Here is a 16,717-nt window from a genome sequence, read left to right as displayed (position 1 = left end):
TACAGACGTCCAGCTTGAAACAAAACGAGAGGCTCTACAGATGAAAGACACGATTGCAACCAACATACCTCCCTAGGCACCAGTAACCAGTTCACAGATGGGAGCAACCGGAAGCGAACGGAAGATACAGATGGGCTTGTCCACTCACTGAATAATATACCTCACTAGCACTTTTGGACTGACCAAGACAGCACAAACAATAGCCACTGAAAGATAGTGTATGTCAAATCAAGTTAAATACATATTAATTGTGGATAGCCTGAAAACCTGATTGGGGTTAATATTTCGTGGGGCAAGGACGCCAGTCCTCATTCGAGCTGTCTTCTCAGCACGTCGTTGTCTGTCCAAACACCATTCTGCTTCTTTCTGGGTCCAGTATGAACCACTTGCACCCGTTGTGTTGAAATTTCGGAGAGGTCTGGTCCCAAAGTTAAAATCTCTGCCATAAAATCAATAATTCGGTCACACATTTCCTCCAAACCATAACACAATGTTGTGCCAACTGACCACTCGCAGGACGCTAGACAATAAAATGCAGATTTGGTGCTACTGAACAAGAGATAATTTTGTCATTGACGTAATCCACGGAAAGCCATCCCGGGAAATGCTGAGGGGCAGTCCAGCGCACCCCGCCAATCCTGTAGTTCTTTGCAAATAACGCCCCAATCTCCGCTGGAGGGTCTGCTGCACATTGGGGGAGGGGCGCGGACCTGAACATGGACTCTGACAGCTCCAAACGACGTCCGCCCAGTCAGAAGCCACGGCTGGTTCACGGGGCGGACCCGAGCCCAACAGGCGCCACATTTCCCCAGCCTGTGAGGTCGTGCGTGGATCCGCGCAAAGCGTCTCTGGCAGCAACAAATACCACGTTAATTGCTGCCTCGCTGAGAAAATTGCTATTGTTCCAGTCAGAGACAAGCAGCGGTTTGAAAGCAATGAAAAGCGTTCTCCTCTGAGTCCTGTATCAATTAATCTGAGGCTTGGTGCTGAACTGACAACTCTCGAGGTCTACAGCGCGCTCTTCTTAAAAAGAAAACTTCAATAAGTGAGGACAGGAAGGGGGCGGGACTCAGGCGAGGTGGGGATTCGGAGGGAAGCCTGGGACAGCTGCAGGAGAGGGGAAAGGAGCCTGCAGGGCGAGGATAGGAGGGGTCGAGAGAAGACACGAGTCCAAATCGAGACAAGCAGGAGAAAAGGGGGCACATGGAATGGTGGGATGGGGGAATGGGCGAAAGAGGGAGAGGCAGCCTATGTGAGAGAGAGGAGGGTGTGTGACAAAGTAGTGAAGACAGTGAAAGGCAGGGGGTGCCCAGCTATCAAGAACTGAGGCCCATATTTATACTTTTTTAGCACCGCATTTGCGCCGCTTTTTGAGGCAAAAGTGACGCAATTGTATTTTGTAAGTTTGGCTGTTTTTGCATCAAAAAATGACGCAAATGCGGCGCTAAAAAGGTATAAATATGGGCATGAGTGAGCAAAGAAATTATGGAAGAAGAGAGGGAAACAGAGCTAGGGAAACCAGGAAGACAGACAGATAGGAAAGGGGGGAAGGATAGAAGGGGTGTCAATGGTGAGGGGTGTCAAAGAGTGAGTGACAGTGCAGTGAGGCACAAGTGGCACTGGAAACGTAGAGAGGGGCAAATACGAGAGAAGGAACGCCAGGGTGGTAAACATGCCCAATGAAAGGCGGGGCTTGGGGCGAGGAGCATAAGGGGTTAAAGAACTACAGAGGAAGAAAAGAGAAAGCTGGGGGGAGGCGTTGGAAACGGGCACAGAAAGTAGGGGTCAGAAGGAGCGAAGTGGCAGTGTTTGTTAAAAGTGTAAGGATGGAGTGCGGACAATGTTGAGGAGTTGGAAGGGAGAAGGCTGGAAGTGAAGATAGTTAGAGGGAAAATGAGGTGAGTGAGTAAGTGATAAGTATAGCACAGGTTGAAGATGAATGAAAAGTTTAAGGAGACAGGGGTGACGAGTTGGAAGAGAGAAGACTTCCAGGGAAGGGTACGCTAGAGGGAAAAGAACTGAGTGAAAGAGTTAGTGGGTTAGTGACAAAATCGGAAGTGAGTGAATGGATGAGAGGGATAGCACATGATGAACGAAAAGGTTAGGGTGACAACAGGTAGGTTACGAAAGAAAGAAAGTGAGGAAAGAAGCAGATTGTCTGGTCAGAAAGGAAAGGCTGTGAAAGAGAGAACGACAAGCCGAAAACGGCAGGTGTGACAGAGAATAGATGGAGCAAAGACAATGAGTACAAGACGAAGATACGCGGATGAAGACCGATGGAGAGAGGGGCTAGTGGGGACACACGGTCAGAGACTGTTGGAGGAGCTTGAACGAGGCAGGAGGCGTTTAGAAAACGCGCGAAGGAGGAGAGAAAGAGAGGGCTATGCGGAGGGAAAGTGCGAACGGAAAAGGCTGAGCTTTACCTAAGCTGCCAGTGGCTCCCAGGTCCTTCTCGCCGAGTTCCTCTGTCACTGAGGAGCAGTGGTGGGAAATGAGGGTGGCGAGCCCTCCCAGACGCAGAAAAGAGCGTTTTATCCTGAACGTGACTGCTTTTCAGTGGCTGTGACGTGCACTTGCAGACCCATCCCGAATCAGGGAGACACACACACACACACACACACCACGCGCAGCTCTGATATCGCCCTCTCTCTCTCTCTCCCGCTCTCCCCCACTCTCTTTCCCTCACTCCCTCCTCACTCAGCATTCAAGCAGCTTTCCTCCATCATCAGCCAAGATTTTTTTTCTCTCAGTCGCTGTCCGTCCATCAGTACCTCCGGGGGAGAGAGATAGCGGGGGGGGTGGGGGGCGCACCAGCAACCGAGGCAGCTCTTTCCTGCACGCGCCCGCACGGCTCCTCTGATAATCACCTCGCTGTCTGTAGACTTTGTGTCAAGTAAAATAAAGCATCGAGGGGGAGAGGACCCCGCAGAATCAAGTCAGCCCCCGTCCGAGACGTTGGTGCTCTCGGAGTGGGTTGCTCGGCGGATTCGGCGAAGCTCATCGACTGTGCGTTTTGGGCTGCGTTCTTTTCATTTCGTGTGGATTTTTGGTCCTGCACTGGGGTCTCGGTTTTCTTTGAAGCCGTGCTGGGAAACATGGGAGAGACTGGTTCCCACGCAAGGGGGGTATCGGCAACACTGCTGCTGGGAGGTGTTCCCGAGATTCTTTCTTAGAGAAACAGCCCCTGGTTTGGAGTGGAAAGGTAAGTGAATGAATCGTACGTGTTGTGTGGAGCAGACAGTTGGATGTTATGTTTTATTGGTATGTTGTGCTCATGTTCCGTTGGAAAAATACGTGTCATCTTGGGAGCAGGTAGAAAAGTCTGCAGTAAAGAATAATGTTAAAAGACATAACCAATCACTGGGTAGCGGTACATTGGCAGAGCTCTGCGCGGCTACCCAAAAGAAAGAGAAGTTCAGTGGACGATGGAGGTGCATTGACAGAGGCGCACATAGGAGCCAGTGAGAGGCAGCGACGGTGCTGCCGGTCAGAACTGTCGTGCTTTGACTGGGCTGTGCGTGGCTGTGAGCAGGTGAAATGCATGGACTGAGGTACATTGGCGGGCCTGTGTGAACGTCTCCCTGCATGTCAGTCGGGACTGATGTGCATTAGTGGAGCAGATGCTGCAGGTCAGGGATGATATACACTGGCTGTGTTGTATGTTACCCTCGGTGCTGTGGTGGCCTGGGTGATGTAGGCCAGCACTGAATTGTCGCAGTACTGGGGTTTGAGGGCAGCTGGAATTAAAGACCGTGAGTGGATGTGGGCATGGGTCAGTACGGGCACGACAGAGGGTGCTGCAGGTCGGGTTGGAGAACTGCGCGCTGCCAGTAGCTCTGAACTGATTAGTGGCGCTGCAGGTTTGGATCGAGATGCACTGGCAGAGCCGTGCGGTGTTTCTAGTGGTGAAATTAGCATTTATTCCGGATGTCCGGACTGAGAGTCCCTGCTACACCTGCATACGGGCCCAGTCCTGGTAATTCGTGGTACAGGCCAAGGTGGAGGTGTGCTGGCAGAGCTGTGAGTGGTTCTCAGCAAAGCTGCAGAGGTGTGTGTATATATATATATTTATTTCACGGATGAACTCTATACACTCTATAAGCGATACTGGGGCGTTTGTAATCGAGGTGGATCGCCTGGTGGAAGAAGCACCTAAGTTGGGGATCTTACCCAAAAAGTACAAGGCCCTTGCTCACCGGGTGAATTGCTTCGTCACGAGGCCCCTCCTCCACAGGGTTCCCCAAAGGTGACGCAGGTTCGGCTGTGTTGGTAGGTGCCTCAGTTTATGGATTAGACGATTTGGAGGAATGTTTGCCAGGGTTAAATGCTGGAGCTCTAAGAGGTTTGAGGTGCCCCTGCCAAGCTTATCCTGCCACTAAACAGAGAGGTAAGGAAAGGTTCTGTGTGGCCATGCGGTGGGAAGCTAAACCGAGGTGCCAGTGTGGTTCGTCGATTGTGAGCTTTGGAAAGGGTGGGAGGGGAAGGGACGCAGGGAAGACGTTGAAGTTCTTGCTACCCAAGGGCTTCCACGCTGCATGGGACATGCCGCTGCCAGGGAGAAGTTGAACTGAAACGGACGTCTGCTGCTAGGGCGGGCGAGTGGAGAGGGGAGGCCCAGATAACACCCGTTGTGTATCTGTGGAATATTTTCACGTTTATGCCCGCGCCTTTCACGAGGGTGACCCAGTGGTCGTGGTCAAGGAAGCCGGTGGATCCTACCGTACAGGTGGGCAGCAGTCTTTTTCAGTGGAGCGATGGCGCCTTCTATGTTTCAGTAAACTGCAGTGTTGCAGGGAAATCTCAGTCTGGGGGATTCAAAGACGAAGCCTCCGCGTTTCCCTGTGTCTTATCACCAAAGTTGAAAGGAGTCATTCACCAAGGTTTATGGTGCAACTTTCAGTCGACGCGGACAGGGGATCTGCAGCTCCGGGGGCACCCGCCTGCGGAGACCCGTTCATCCATGGCGGGCATCTGGCGCGCATACAGTTAAAGACGACAGATTTCTCTTGCTGGCCCTTCCTGCGCCAAGCTGAAACACAATCGTAATTTTTGTATCTCACTTGACGATGGAGCCGGAGCTCTACCTCGGCTCTGCCTTGTCCGATGTGTATGCCCTAGGACGGAAATGCGCCCTAATGCTACTTTTGGGGTGAAGGCGCCTCTTTAAGACAACGTCTCCCCTCTAATTGGAATTGTGCATGCGTTATAGAAAGAATCCGTCCCCGTGATTGGATCCATAATTTAGACACTTGCTGTCACGGTGGCTCTCGCCGCCTACACCCTGCTGGATGACACTGCGCAGAGCTGCATCGCCTGCACACTGAGAGGGGCGCGAGGAGGTTCCCACATCACTGCCTTCGACTGTCGCCTTTCACTTTCTTGACGGGGATCTGTGAACGTGGGAACACCGCTGTTTGTGGGCGAAGCAGGCAGTGCATGAACACGGGATGTGCTTTTGACCCTCCACCACCCCCGTCTGCGGCTGGCAGATGTGCTACGTGTATATTTTATTTCAAATAGAAAGAGACCTCTGCTGCGGGTTCCTGTTTTTCTCTTTTTACCGTCGCTGCCAAGGTTCCGGGGCGAAGTGCGCGCTTTTTCTGTGAAGAAGCGGCGCCCCCTTTCAATCGGCTGCTTTGTGATGTGGACTGAAGGAAAGAGTTGGATGTGGCGAGCTCGGAGTGCGATGAGAACATGGGGAAAGACACGCCGCAACGCTCAGTGAGGAGCGGGTGTTTCTGCGCGGCCAGGCGGTCTGGGAGACCCAGAAACTGAAGCCCCCCCCCTTAACTTTGCGCCCACCCCACAACCCAGCCCATTAGCAGAACACCGGAGGCCAGCATGTTCGACGCTAAGTAGGAGACCGGCTCCGATCTGGAATCGTCCTCTTTAGTTCTTTTCATATTTGTTTTTTTAGGATTACAGCATACTGAGGTAATTTCACAAGGGTTCTTTTTGTAGGCAAAGGGCGAATGTGCCGCATTTGGTTGCACCCTGGGAGGCATCTGTTTTATATGTTAGGGTGTACGTGCTGCACAAAATGTGGACTGAATTTGAACCTGTAAAGGCGGATGCGCTGCGCCCCTCCACCCCACTACCACCATCATGTCAAGTTCCCCAAAATCCTCGCCAAAGCCTGTCTCCTGACATCCAGCAGTAATTATCTACCTGGCACCGGCACAATTAGGGCTGTTTACGCATTGCTCGCATTAGCATTGCCCTTGTGTACAGACACTAATACACCGAGCCACGCTTTTTTTCAATCCCCCGGAGGTTGTGCCAGAATTCAACGATTCTCTCCGCTGCTGACTTGCTAATGGAGGTTTCAAGCAAACAGGACGGTGCTCGTGCGTTTCATTTGCATCGCCCTGCCAGTGTCAGGAAACCGATTATATTGGCACGTATTGATCCCTCTGCACACCCAGGGATGCTGCCCTATTACGGAAATCTTCCATGGGCGGGAGCGGAGGGGGATGGAGCGGTCAAATAGACGTGCAGAGTAGAGCCGCTATGTCCCATCTGCTTCCTGTAAAACAGTGTACTTGTCTGAATCTGGGTGCACTTGTTTTTATCAATCATCAGTCGCACCTCTTTGGAATACACACGTACGCGCGCGCACACGCACCGATAACATCTGCACAAAAATCGTATATATTATTGTTCTCATATATATATAATAATGTACAAACAGAAATAAAGACACACAAAACTGCTACTTATTCTATTTCTAGGGCGTTGTGTAATTTCGAAGTGTACAATTATCCTCGCGGTTTAAAAAAAAAAAAAATTATTTACTACCTAATTGTTTAGCAAGAAAATGTGGGCAATTTGTCTCGAAAAGGTTGTAGATACATCTCCATATTTATCCTTCTGCATTACCCGTGCAGAATAAACCTAGTTTCTCGTGTTTAAATGCATGACTACTATGCGTTTGTTTAATATAGTCTTATTGTATTAAATATGATTTTTGATTTAGGGATTTGGATTGTTGCGACGGCCGCATGATGGCGCTGTTCGCACGGCCTTAAAGTGTCCCCCAACATAATAAATTAAAAAAACAATATATACGTGCCCTTCTTTTTAAAGCAGGTTCTAAGCAAGAACGAACCTGAAAAATAGACCCACTTGATTATCGTTAGATGTCTTGTTTGTTCCATGCTTGCGAAATTTGTCTTGTCTTTTAACTTTATTTCCTTCCTCGCAGGCCAAATGACATAGGATGAAGGCTGTGCGTAATTTGCTGATTTATATATTTTCCACCTATCTCCTGGTTATGTTTGGATTGAACGCTGCTCAAGACTTCTGGTGTTCCACCTTAGTTAAGGGAGTCATTTATGGATCCTATTCGCTAAGCGAGATGTTTCCCAAAAACTTCACCAACTGCACGTGGACGTTGGAAAACCCAGACCCAACCAAATATAGTATCTACCTGAAATTCTCCAAAAAGGACTTCAGCTGCTCCAGCTTCTCGTTGTTGGCTTATTCTTTCGACCACTTTTCACACGAGAAAATACAGGATCTTTTACGAACTAATAACTCCATCATGCAGCTGTGCGAGTCCACGCACTCTTTTATATTCCTTCAGTATGACAGAAACTTCATCCAGCTGCGCCGGGTCTACCCGCTGGACTTCCCGGGCGCGCAGGCCAAGGAGGACGACCCGCGCTCATTCCTGGAGTTCCTGGTGCTGAACAAGGCGAGCCCGAGCCAGTTCGGCTGCCACGTCCTGTGCACCTGGCTGGAGAACTGCCTGAAGTCCGAGAACGGCAGGACCGAGCTATGCGGGGTGATGTACACGAAGTGCACGTGCCCCCAGCACCTGGGCGAGTGGGGCCCCGACGACCAGGCGCTGGTCTCGCTTAACAACGTGGTGTTGCCCTTGAACGAGCAGACCGAGGGGTGCCTGACTCAGGAGCTGCAGACCACTCAGGTGTGCAACCTGTCCAGAGAGGCCAAGCGCCCGCCCAAAGAAGGTAAGTGTCCGTCTCTTCTGACTGTCTTGCAGCTCCTGTGTGTCTGTCAGCTGTTCATCTTGTAGGAACGTCTTGGACACGTTGTTCTCCATGCCTCGTGTTCTCAGACTTCAAGCCGGGGTGCAGAGAGACAGCAGAGAGTGGCTATTGTATCTAGACAGGTTGGGGGTAAAATTAGATCTCTGGTGACAAACTACCTGTTCCTTCAACATTGATTGCTTTTACTTACCAATCCAGCTTTTAAAAGCATACACCGTCTCTTCAGTGCGCTATGTATGTTTTGTAACTCTTACACTCTTGCTCATTTCTTCACAGTTTTCACACACTTCCAATGAAGGACAGGCTACGTATTGCAACCTACCGTGGCTTTCTCTTCACTCAGTGGTAGATACGCACTGACCATCACACACTTCTAACTCTGTCCATGTTATCCTACTGATTTGTTCGTTTACGACTCTGCTGCCCCTTTGATTCCACTCCTGCCCAGAGTACCCCACAAAAGAGGCCTTGCCTTTCCAAGCTAACATGCCCCAACCGATAAACAAGTCACTAAGTCAGGAATTGAGTCAGACCCTCACACAGAAGTCAGACCCCAGATGGAACAAGTCACTGTTGAGGATGGAAGTATCACCCAGTGTGAGGCTAGATATGACCGATCTAAACCTTCTCTTTGGTGCCAACTGTGAGAATAATGCGCGCCCACCTGGTGTTAGTGTGCCCGCCTGGCACATGTTAGGGCTGATCGGGCGGTGCACGGCCTGCTACCTACGGGGCTCGGCAAAGCACCAAGTTTTTTGAAAGGTATTCACGACATATCCCCCCACTATCGGCATACGCACTGCGCACATCTGCACACACTATCCCTATTTGTGTACCCTGGATTGCTCATTCTACGTAAGTGTTGGAGCGTGTTTCGCACGGCCTCCGTGGGCCTATAACAAATCCAATGTATCTCATTCAGATGTTAGAGTGGTGCCAGCTTCCCTGCTCCCAACACCCCCAGATGTTCTTGTTAACAAGTCACAAACAGAGTGATGGATGTTTAAGACAGAGAGCGCGCGCCCACACACACTGGTAGTGCAATGGTCCCAGCGCGCTTCCTCCACAATCCAAGTGGCTGCTTCCGTTGCTTCGGGCATTTTCCTTCGGTTTTTGAATGAAACGTGCCATCATTAAACCGAGAATAAGGCTTGGTCTTAGATGATGCAAACAAATGTGGTTTGCACAAATCGGGTCATCCCAAACCTGCTCCAGCACTAGATCTTTGAACTTACCTTTACATTATGTAACCTTACAGTGAGGTGACCTAAATAAGCATGTATGCCCACCCTTTCACAATATACTCCACTTTGTATGCATATTTTTTCCCAGAGTGTGGCACAACCAACAGAAGGACACATCTGCCACTTCAGATATCTCCCATTGTGTTGGAATCCGACTGACAAGCCTCACCTCACCTCGGAATTTCTAGATTAGCAGTTCTGAAAAGGTTCCAGGACGCGCCCCCTGTGAGGGTTCAGCATGCATTTACAACCTGGGGACAGGAGTGAAACGCTCCTGCGAGCAATCAGAACAGGCGATATTTTATGGTGCCCAGAATGGCCTTGACCTGCCCGTTGCATCTCCCAGTGCCAGGGTCTGCCGGTGAAGCCAGAATGCAGCGGCTACGCCCGCACTTACTTAAAATCGCCCTTAATACCATCACAAATCACACAGGCTGCATCCCAGGATTTCTGCTCCTAATACCACCGCAGATTAGGCGGGGGTTTAGAGAATTCTCGTGGTTGCCTAGTGATAGCCTGTTCTCTCAATGCAAGCATCCTGCCACCCTCACCGAGTATTGTGCTGTCAGTCAGTGTGGGGAGTGGGCTCCCCTTCCTTGCACTACACCACTGCACAGAGCTTTCTTCAGACTACCTGAGCAGCAGCAGAAAGCAACAGAACCTGGATGAAAAAACCCCTGTCTCCTTTAAAATATCCCCTGGAGGCAGCGGCATCTGCGAGGCTGCTATTTAACACAATTTAAAACTAATTAGTGTCCTATGGAACGAGAGCCTGGAGCACACGAAGTTCTAATCCTACTAATAAAACAATTATAGGTCTGAGGTTACTTTTAATATATAGTTTTTAACATCTGCTGGCGGTGGGTGAGAACGCCCACCGTTCTCGGCACGGGAGCTCCTGCCAGTCGCTGCAATGCACACAACAAGGACAGCCAAGCAATATCTTTGCACACCAGGTGCACGATTTAGAATTTGTCACTTGCCGCCATGAAGTTCAAGATGGATGCCGAATTTATGGAGACGCTAATAGCCCGCCCTGTTTGTAAAATCAATCACAGGGGAGAGGGTGCTGCTGTTGTGGATTATTCTAGTCTTAAATTACCTCCTCAGTTGAGGATAGATACTTAAGAAGGATATCAGGCACTGCCTGTGCCGGTACAAGGATGTCGGAAGATGAAGGAATAATGATGACGTTGAAGTCTATGTCTTCAGCTTCATATGCCCTGTGTGAAAGAGGCCGAGTGGGACATAAACCACTCACATAACCGTAATGTGACGTGACGTCGCATGTCGTAAAACAGTGCAGAACATTACGGTGAAACACGGACGTAGTCGCAGCATAGTACAACAAATTGCAGTGTGGCATACCACAGTCAGCACACCGCAACACAACATAGTGTGGCATAAAACATCCTGGTAACCACAACAGCTTTAGCAATCCTTTTTCAAGAGCATGAACATGAAGTGCAGTATGCAAGCACAAAGAAACACTTTGCAGGTATAACCAACAATTAGGCTGTCTCTGAGAAGGTGTCATTATGTCGGTATGTCCTGTCCCCACCTGCAGAAAAGGAGAGCGTGTTCTAGTCATCCTCACAAGTGGTGCCTGCCGTTATGTAATTCCAAACAGGCCGCAGCCTCCTCTAGGGAGGAGGTTTCTTTAACCAGAGAAGCCAACTGCAGGAAGCTGTGATAATTTGCACGTGCATGCAGACGGGAAACACAGAAAATAACACACACAGCACATTCATTCTAGCTTTTGCATTGTCACTGCAACATATGTCTTTTTCACATATCTGCTATCGATTATAGGCTGATAAATCGAGAATAAAAACATGTCTCACCCACATAAAGAGGTGTATTCCACAATGACATTGCATTTTCTATGATCTGACCCACTTGTGACAGAAAGCGCATTTTTCTACTCCCTGCTTTGTTTTCTACCAACATATTATATCGACTTTTCAAGTGCTTTGTTTTTTAAATTCTGACTGGATATTTTGTTTTGGATAGCTTTGTATGGAATCACATACCAATGAGTAATTAGTCCATCTCATTAAAGTCAGAGGGCTGTTATTATTTCTGGATAAAATAGAGCACAAACAGTGTATTTTACCGTCTTCGTGTTTCCCCGTGGCTGATCTATGAGCTCCCCTTTCCCTGTCATTTTCCCACTCTGTTCTGAAGATGTCAACCATTTTATTTCACTTGCCGAATTGACTGAGGTAATTCGATGATTTCTGCAGTTTGTAGATTATTCAGATTATGTCTGATCAGGACTGTAATAATTCATTTGTTGCTTGTGATCTTTTTTGCACGAGACTTTAACTGTTTTGAGTTTCTACATATAATAAAATCAATACAGATAAGGACATATGTATTTTTTGCTTTCATGTACTATTGAGTAATAACTATAATAATTATGACATCAGAAATTATGTCCATTACATAGGAATCATAGTTGTTCGAAAGTTCATTAACAAATATCCAGTCAAGTATAGGGGCCAGAGGCTGCCTTTTCTGAATAGAACATTTGACAGGATAAGTCATAGCTATGTTTGAAGAACTTGATATTGGGTTGACCATGGCTGACATGGGAGCACTGCCAATGCGCAAATATCTGGAAAAGCAAGTCAGCTTTGGGCATCCTGTATCCTATTTAGGGGGCTTTGAAGACGGGTGCCAGGATAACTAACCTTCCATTTAAATACAAGAATATAAATGCTAGGGTGAAATGAATAGATATGCCACATATACAGAGTGCAGGGAAGACGACCACTAAGTCCCCAAAGAAGATATTATAAGTGACATGTTCAGATTCGTGAAAAAATGTGACAATCACATTCATCTGCACAATAATGGCCAGGTTGTTATATAAAAATACATCCATGTTTTAAAATCCCTAATTTATATACCATTCTGATTGCAGTCTAGATATCTATCAACCTGTCTTCCGAGATAACTCTACAAGTTTCATGTCAGAGTCAAACATAGGTTCAACTGTTCTTCTACTATTCAGTGCCTTTCGGTTTAGTCCCACCCCATGATATACACATCATCACACAACCCGCACTCAAGTGAACTTTAAAGATTTGCAGTCAACAACTCAATCAATTCATCCCAGTAATCAACAATGAATCCAATGTCAAAACCCCTTAAACAAAAGCCTAAAAACTCTCATTTACCATGCAGATCAAAACCCATTAGAGGATTACAACATTTTCAGGAACTTTCAAATCTGATCAAGTGCATATACAAGCAAAGATGACATTATTGAGATTTCATTGAACTGCTTAGGTGAATTGCCTGGCTTACGACCCTGTCCAATTTACAAATGGATTGAAGAGGAACACTCTGTATTTGGTTAGTGCAACCATAAGAGTTCATTTTCATTCAAGCACCCAAAACAGCTTAAATGGGCAGACTATATGTCCATATCGTTTTCCTAGACTATTAAAGAAGTCAGTACAGCAGCAGTTTAGCTTGTAATAAAAAATAAATGAATTATGATAACCCAATGAATAGCAGTGTGACTGCATTTAGTACACACTTTAACAGTTTGCCAAGCAAAAGGTTCCTATTCAGAAGTGCTAATTCATTTTGCCATCATAGTCTATGAACGTTTCCTGGATGCACGTGTCTCAAATATGTTTCAAACAAAAACCTCTCTGGGCACACATCGGTATTAAATGAAAGCAAGAGAGAGCAAGATACATAACGGCAATGCTCAGAGAACATAACATATTGGAATAAAGAATACAGACTGCAATTCAATCAAACTATTATAGGCATCAATTCATAAAACTTCCTTCCTTCACTGAAATATCTTTGCTATGAGGAAACACAGTACGTGTCCTTATTTCAACTGCCATGTCAAATTCCCAAGTGATAGCATGTAAAATCTCAAACATTTTGCAGAACGAAAGGAACCAACAACATAATTTTCAACTCAGAGTGCCAAATCAATCCTCAGTTACCATGCCCAAACGAATGCAGACTGAATAGCTATGCAAATAAATTGGCCTCAGCACTCTACCCACTAATCTGAAATCCTTGCACTACTCATATTTTGTAATTTACCCTACTACAACAAGTGTTTAAATCAAGTGTTACTTCATTGCTCTCCTTATTATGAAAGTTACAATGCTTCCAAAAGATAAGGTAAATGTTTATCTCCTATACAAATGACTCAACTATTCATATATAAAAAGTATGTCCAAATGACACTCAAAGGCCAGGGTCCAAGTTTCATTTCGCCAGCACAAGCATAAAAAATAAAATAGCAGCAAGCCAAAAACATATTGCATCTCACAACTAATTCTGCTCCTTCTAAAGGAGCGTCCGAAATGAACTTTCCGGATGCTCGAGGAGGCTTTGCATGACATGGATTAAGGTAGTACCTGCTTAAATGAATTACCTGAAATGATGTTAAACAAGCGATACTGTTTAGGTAAAGCAATACTCAAGAGATACTGTTTCACTTAAATGTCTATAGGATAAGGTTAAACAGCACCATTCAAAAAAAGTTCTACTTGTACGTCACTGATAGAAATCACTTTTGAATATTCACATTCCCAAGTAATCTTGCTTGGCCTTTAGCTGTGGAGTGCTGCAGGGCTCTAGTTTTACACTCCCATGTCCAACCTGCCCTTGGAGGAATTAGGAATGGTAATGTTAGGAGATGTTATATGCATTTACAAACATGCATGCGAAACACAGATAGTCCAGGGAATTTATTCTTCCAATGACCTTTCAAGACAGAAAATGCTCTCAAGCGATCAAGGAAACTGGATATCTTCCTCCTTGTGAAGTTGCTCCAAGAAAAACGGAGCCACCCCATCTCTCATTCATAACCCCCTCCCCATCTGCAAAGATACCTAAAGCAAATAAAACCTTTTGTTATCTTCAGCTAGGTCGTTGATGACAATTCCTAACTCCCAACACAGCCTTTAAAGGCTGCAATAGTTAATCTGAACTGGTTGAGGAAAATCAACTATGATTCTTCAGAAAAACACAAAAAGGTAGTTTGAGCACTGGGCAGGATCAGTACAGTTTTAACAGTTCTGCCTAATACAACGTTGGCACACTAATTTCAGTTTATCTGTTATAGCCCACCAAGCAATGGGTGGAAAAATATTTGATTAACCTCACCCCAGTGGAAACTAGATAAAAACTTTAAAATAAATGTCTTCATCACGTAAAAACATTCTTCATAAATGAAAAAGAAAGCTATCTTTGTCAAAAATTGATTAATTTAAAAGATAATTAGAGTCTCTCGGAATGCAAGAGGCAAATACGCATTCCCGTTGGAAGTAACTAAAGTTATGAAAATGAGAAAGTTGAACTAAGTCTTTATATGCCAAGCCCCAATAGTTTGGAGCTCCTTTGATTGCAGTATTCAGCTATATCCACTACACCTGACAATCTGGAGAACACAAAGCACTTGTTTACAGGACGTTTCTTATCACAGAATAAAATAGTATTTTTGACCTTGCTATTTATATTACTCGCACACTAAATCTCTGAATTTATCTCTTTAAAGTGCATTTTCCCTAGTGGTTTTTACATTTCTCTTTTTTAACTAGACCCATTTGGCCAAATACAATACATAAAAAGACAAATACCTCAACCTGTTCCATTTCCACAATTGAAAGATGAGCCCCGGATCTAGAATGAATTTAGATTGTTAAGAGAGTGTTGCAACGAACATAGCATATGAGTCCTGCTCAGGACCAGAACATGAAGACATTGACCAAAGTCTCAGATTAACAGTGCTCATGTTGTTTTAGTGTTCTTATGACATTAATGCTAGCTTTCATGACACGGAAGATCTGAAAGTTACACATGCATTCTGCTCCATTTGCACTTTTTGTATAAGTCGCTGCCATCTTAAAGTTATTCAGCAGATATGAATCATACATGCAAAATTTCCATAATACTATAAGGAAAAAATCTAAATCTACTAAGCCACTTCTAAGTAGTTACCATTTCATAATCATCAAAAGATCCTTTTTGTCACACGATTGTCCCCAACTGTAATGGACAACTTGAGATTAAGTTTCTCTGCTTTAGTACTTAAAAGGTTTAGTATGTGATAATTGAGTTCATATTTAGTAAATAAGTATCTACGTCTACAGATTGAGATACAAGATGAAATGAGGTCTGCAACTCTGCTGTTATTGCAATCCACACTTAGTATTGCTGCTTGGAATTTACTTTCCAGCACCTTTTGCAAATAAAAACATGCTCATTGTTTGTGGTCTAATTCCAAAACATAAATTAATCATTTCCCATTAAAATGGTTACACTTAGTGTTCTTTTTCACATATGTGTCCAAAACATTTCTGTAATTTCCCTTCGAATATTTTTTTGCCTTTTGAATTAACACCAACACAAGCTTGATAGTCTCTTAAATTGACATGCGATACATCAAAATCACTGTTCAACTGGAAGAATTGACCAGAGTTTCTAACCATTAAGGTCACATATTTAACTAACCACCCCTTCCTCGGCGTTACATGTTCATGACCGTGGATGTCCAAATGAGACAATAATCAGTCGGAATGTTTTAAAATTTTAAGTAGGTGTCAGCATAATGAGTTACATAATATACATTTTTGAAAATATTTTATGCTTAGTGCAGGAAAATGGAACCCTTTTGCAAGCTTAGCTTACTGGGCTAACTAATGCAAGAAAACCCAAAAAAAGAACACTAAAACACTTCCCACTCACATTCTAGTTCTGTTGTTGCAATCTTGACCTCCCCTCTCTTAAAAAGTCCTATCATCTTTTTCTAGTATGCTGAGAACGGGTTGATTGGTCCTTGTTCCTTTTCTGATTTTGTTTTAAGCAATTTCATTCGTTATGCTCAAAATTAACATTTCATTAATATTTGGGCTGTTTGGTCAATGTTCTTGTTCTTATGATCTTGCACGTCGTTATTGTGATATGCTTAAAACTAAGCATCACATTTGCCTGTTGACTTTCTGCAAGTTGTGATAGTGGTAACAAGATTTAAAAATATACCTATGCATCCATTTGATACCATTTTGTACAACGTGGTACACATTCTCCTTTGAATATCTCATGCTGTCTAGTACTCGGCACTAGTTCAATGTGAAAGCCAAATAAAGACCTTTTATCTTGATTGTACTGTCTACACTGGGTTTGTTTAGTTTTAAAGTAGTCATTTCTTTTTACAACCACATTGCATATTGGATAGTGAATCCCCAGGAAAATACCACATCATTGGTGCACAGAAGAATTTGATTGGTATTTACGGAATGGTGAAAATGTTTTTCCCATGCTTTGATAATCATTTCCTCTATTTTTCCACTTTGCTACCTCTCTGTAATATCTGTCTTCAGTGGACATTGCTCTGATCTCATTGCACATGGCGTGAAAGGCCTGAGGGGCGACCATATTCCATTATTCGTCAGGTAAAAGACTAAGCAAGTCCTG

General features: G+C 45.3%; 1 protein-coding gene across 14 annotated transcripts in view; it reads left to right on the top strand.

Annotated features, from left to right (window-relative positions):
* The first annotated feature begins 2,297 nt into the window (after positions 1-2,297).
* ADGRB3 (adhesion G protein-coupled receptor B3) overlaps positions 2,298-16,717 on the top strand; it is a 1,499,072-nt gene continuing 1,484,652 nt past the window's right edge. For 3 of the 14 annotated variants that reach the window (XM_069235732.1, XM_069235729.1, XM_069235724.1), the window contains exons 1-2: positions 5,043-5,934; positions 7,205-7,973. In XM_069235732.1, the coding sequence (XP_069091833.1) occupies positions 7,220-7,973 (754 nt within the window). In that variant the 5' untranslated portion in view covers positions 5,043-5,934; positions 7,205-7,219. Of the gene's footprint in view, positions 3,203-5,042; positions 5,935-7,204; positions 7,974-16,717 lie in introns of those variants that run through there. The other 11 variants (XM_069235726.1, XM_069235725.1, XM_069235733.1 and 8 more) reach the window with 9 other exon arrangements.

The sequence above is a fragment of the Pleurodeles waltl genome, chromosome 5, assembly GCF_031143425.1.
Source record: "Pleurodeles waltl isolate 20211129_DDA chromosome 5, aPleWal1.hap1.20221129, whole genome shotgun sequence".
In the NCBI taxonomy this organism is placed as follows: Eukaryota; Metazoa; Chordata; class Amphibia; order Caudata; family Salamandridae; genus Pleurodeles; species Pleurodeles waltl.
This window is presented reverse-complemented; position numbering and strand designations above follow the sequence as displayed.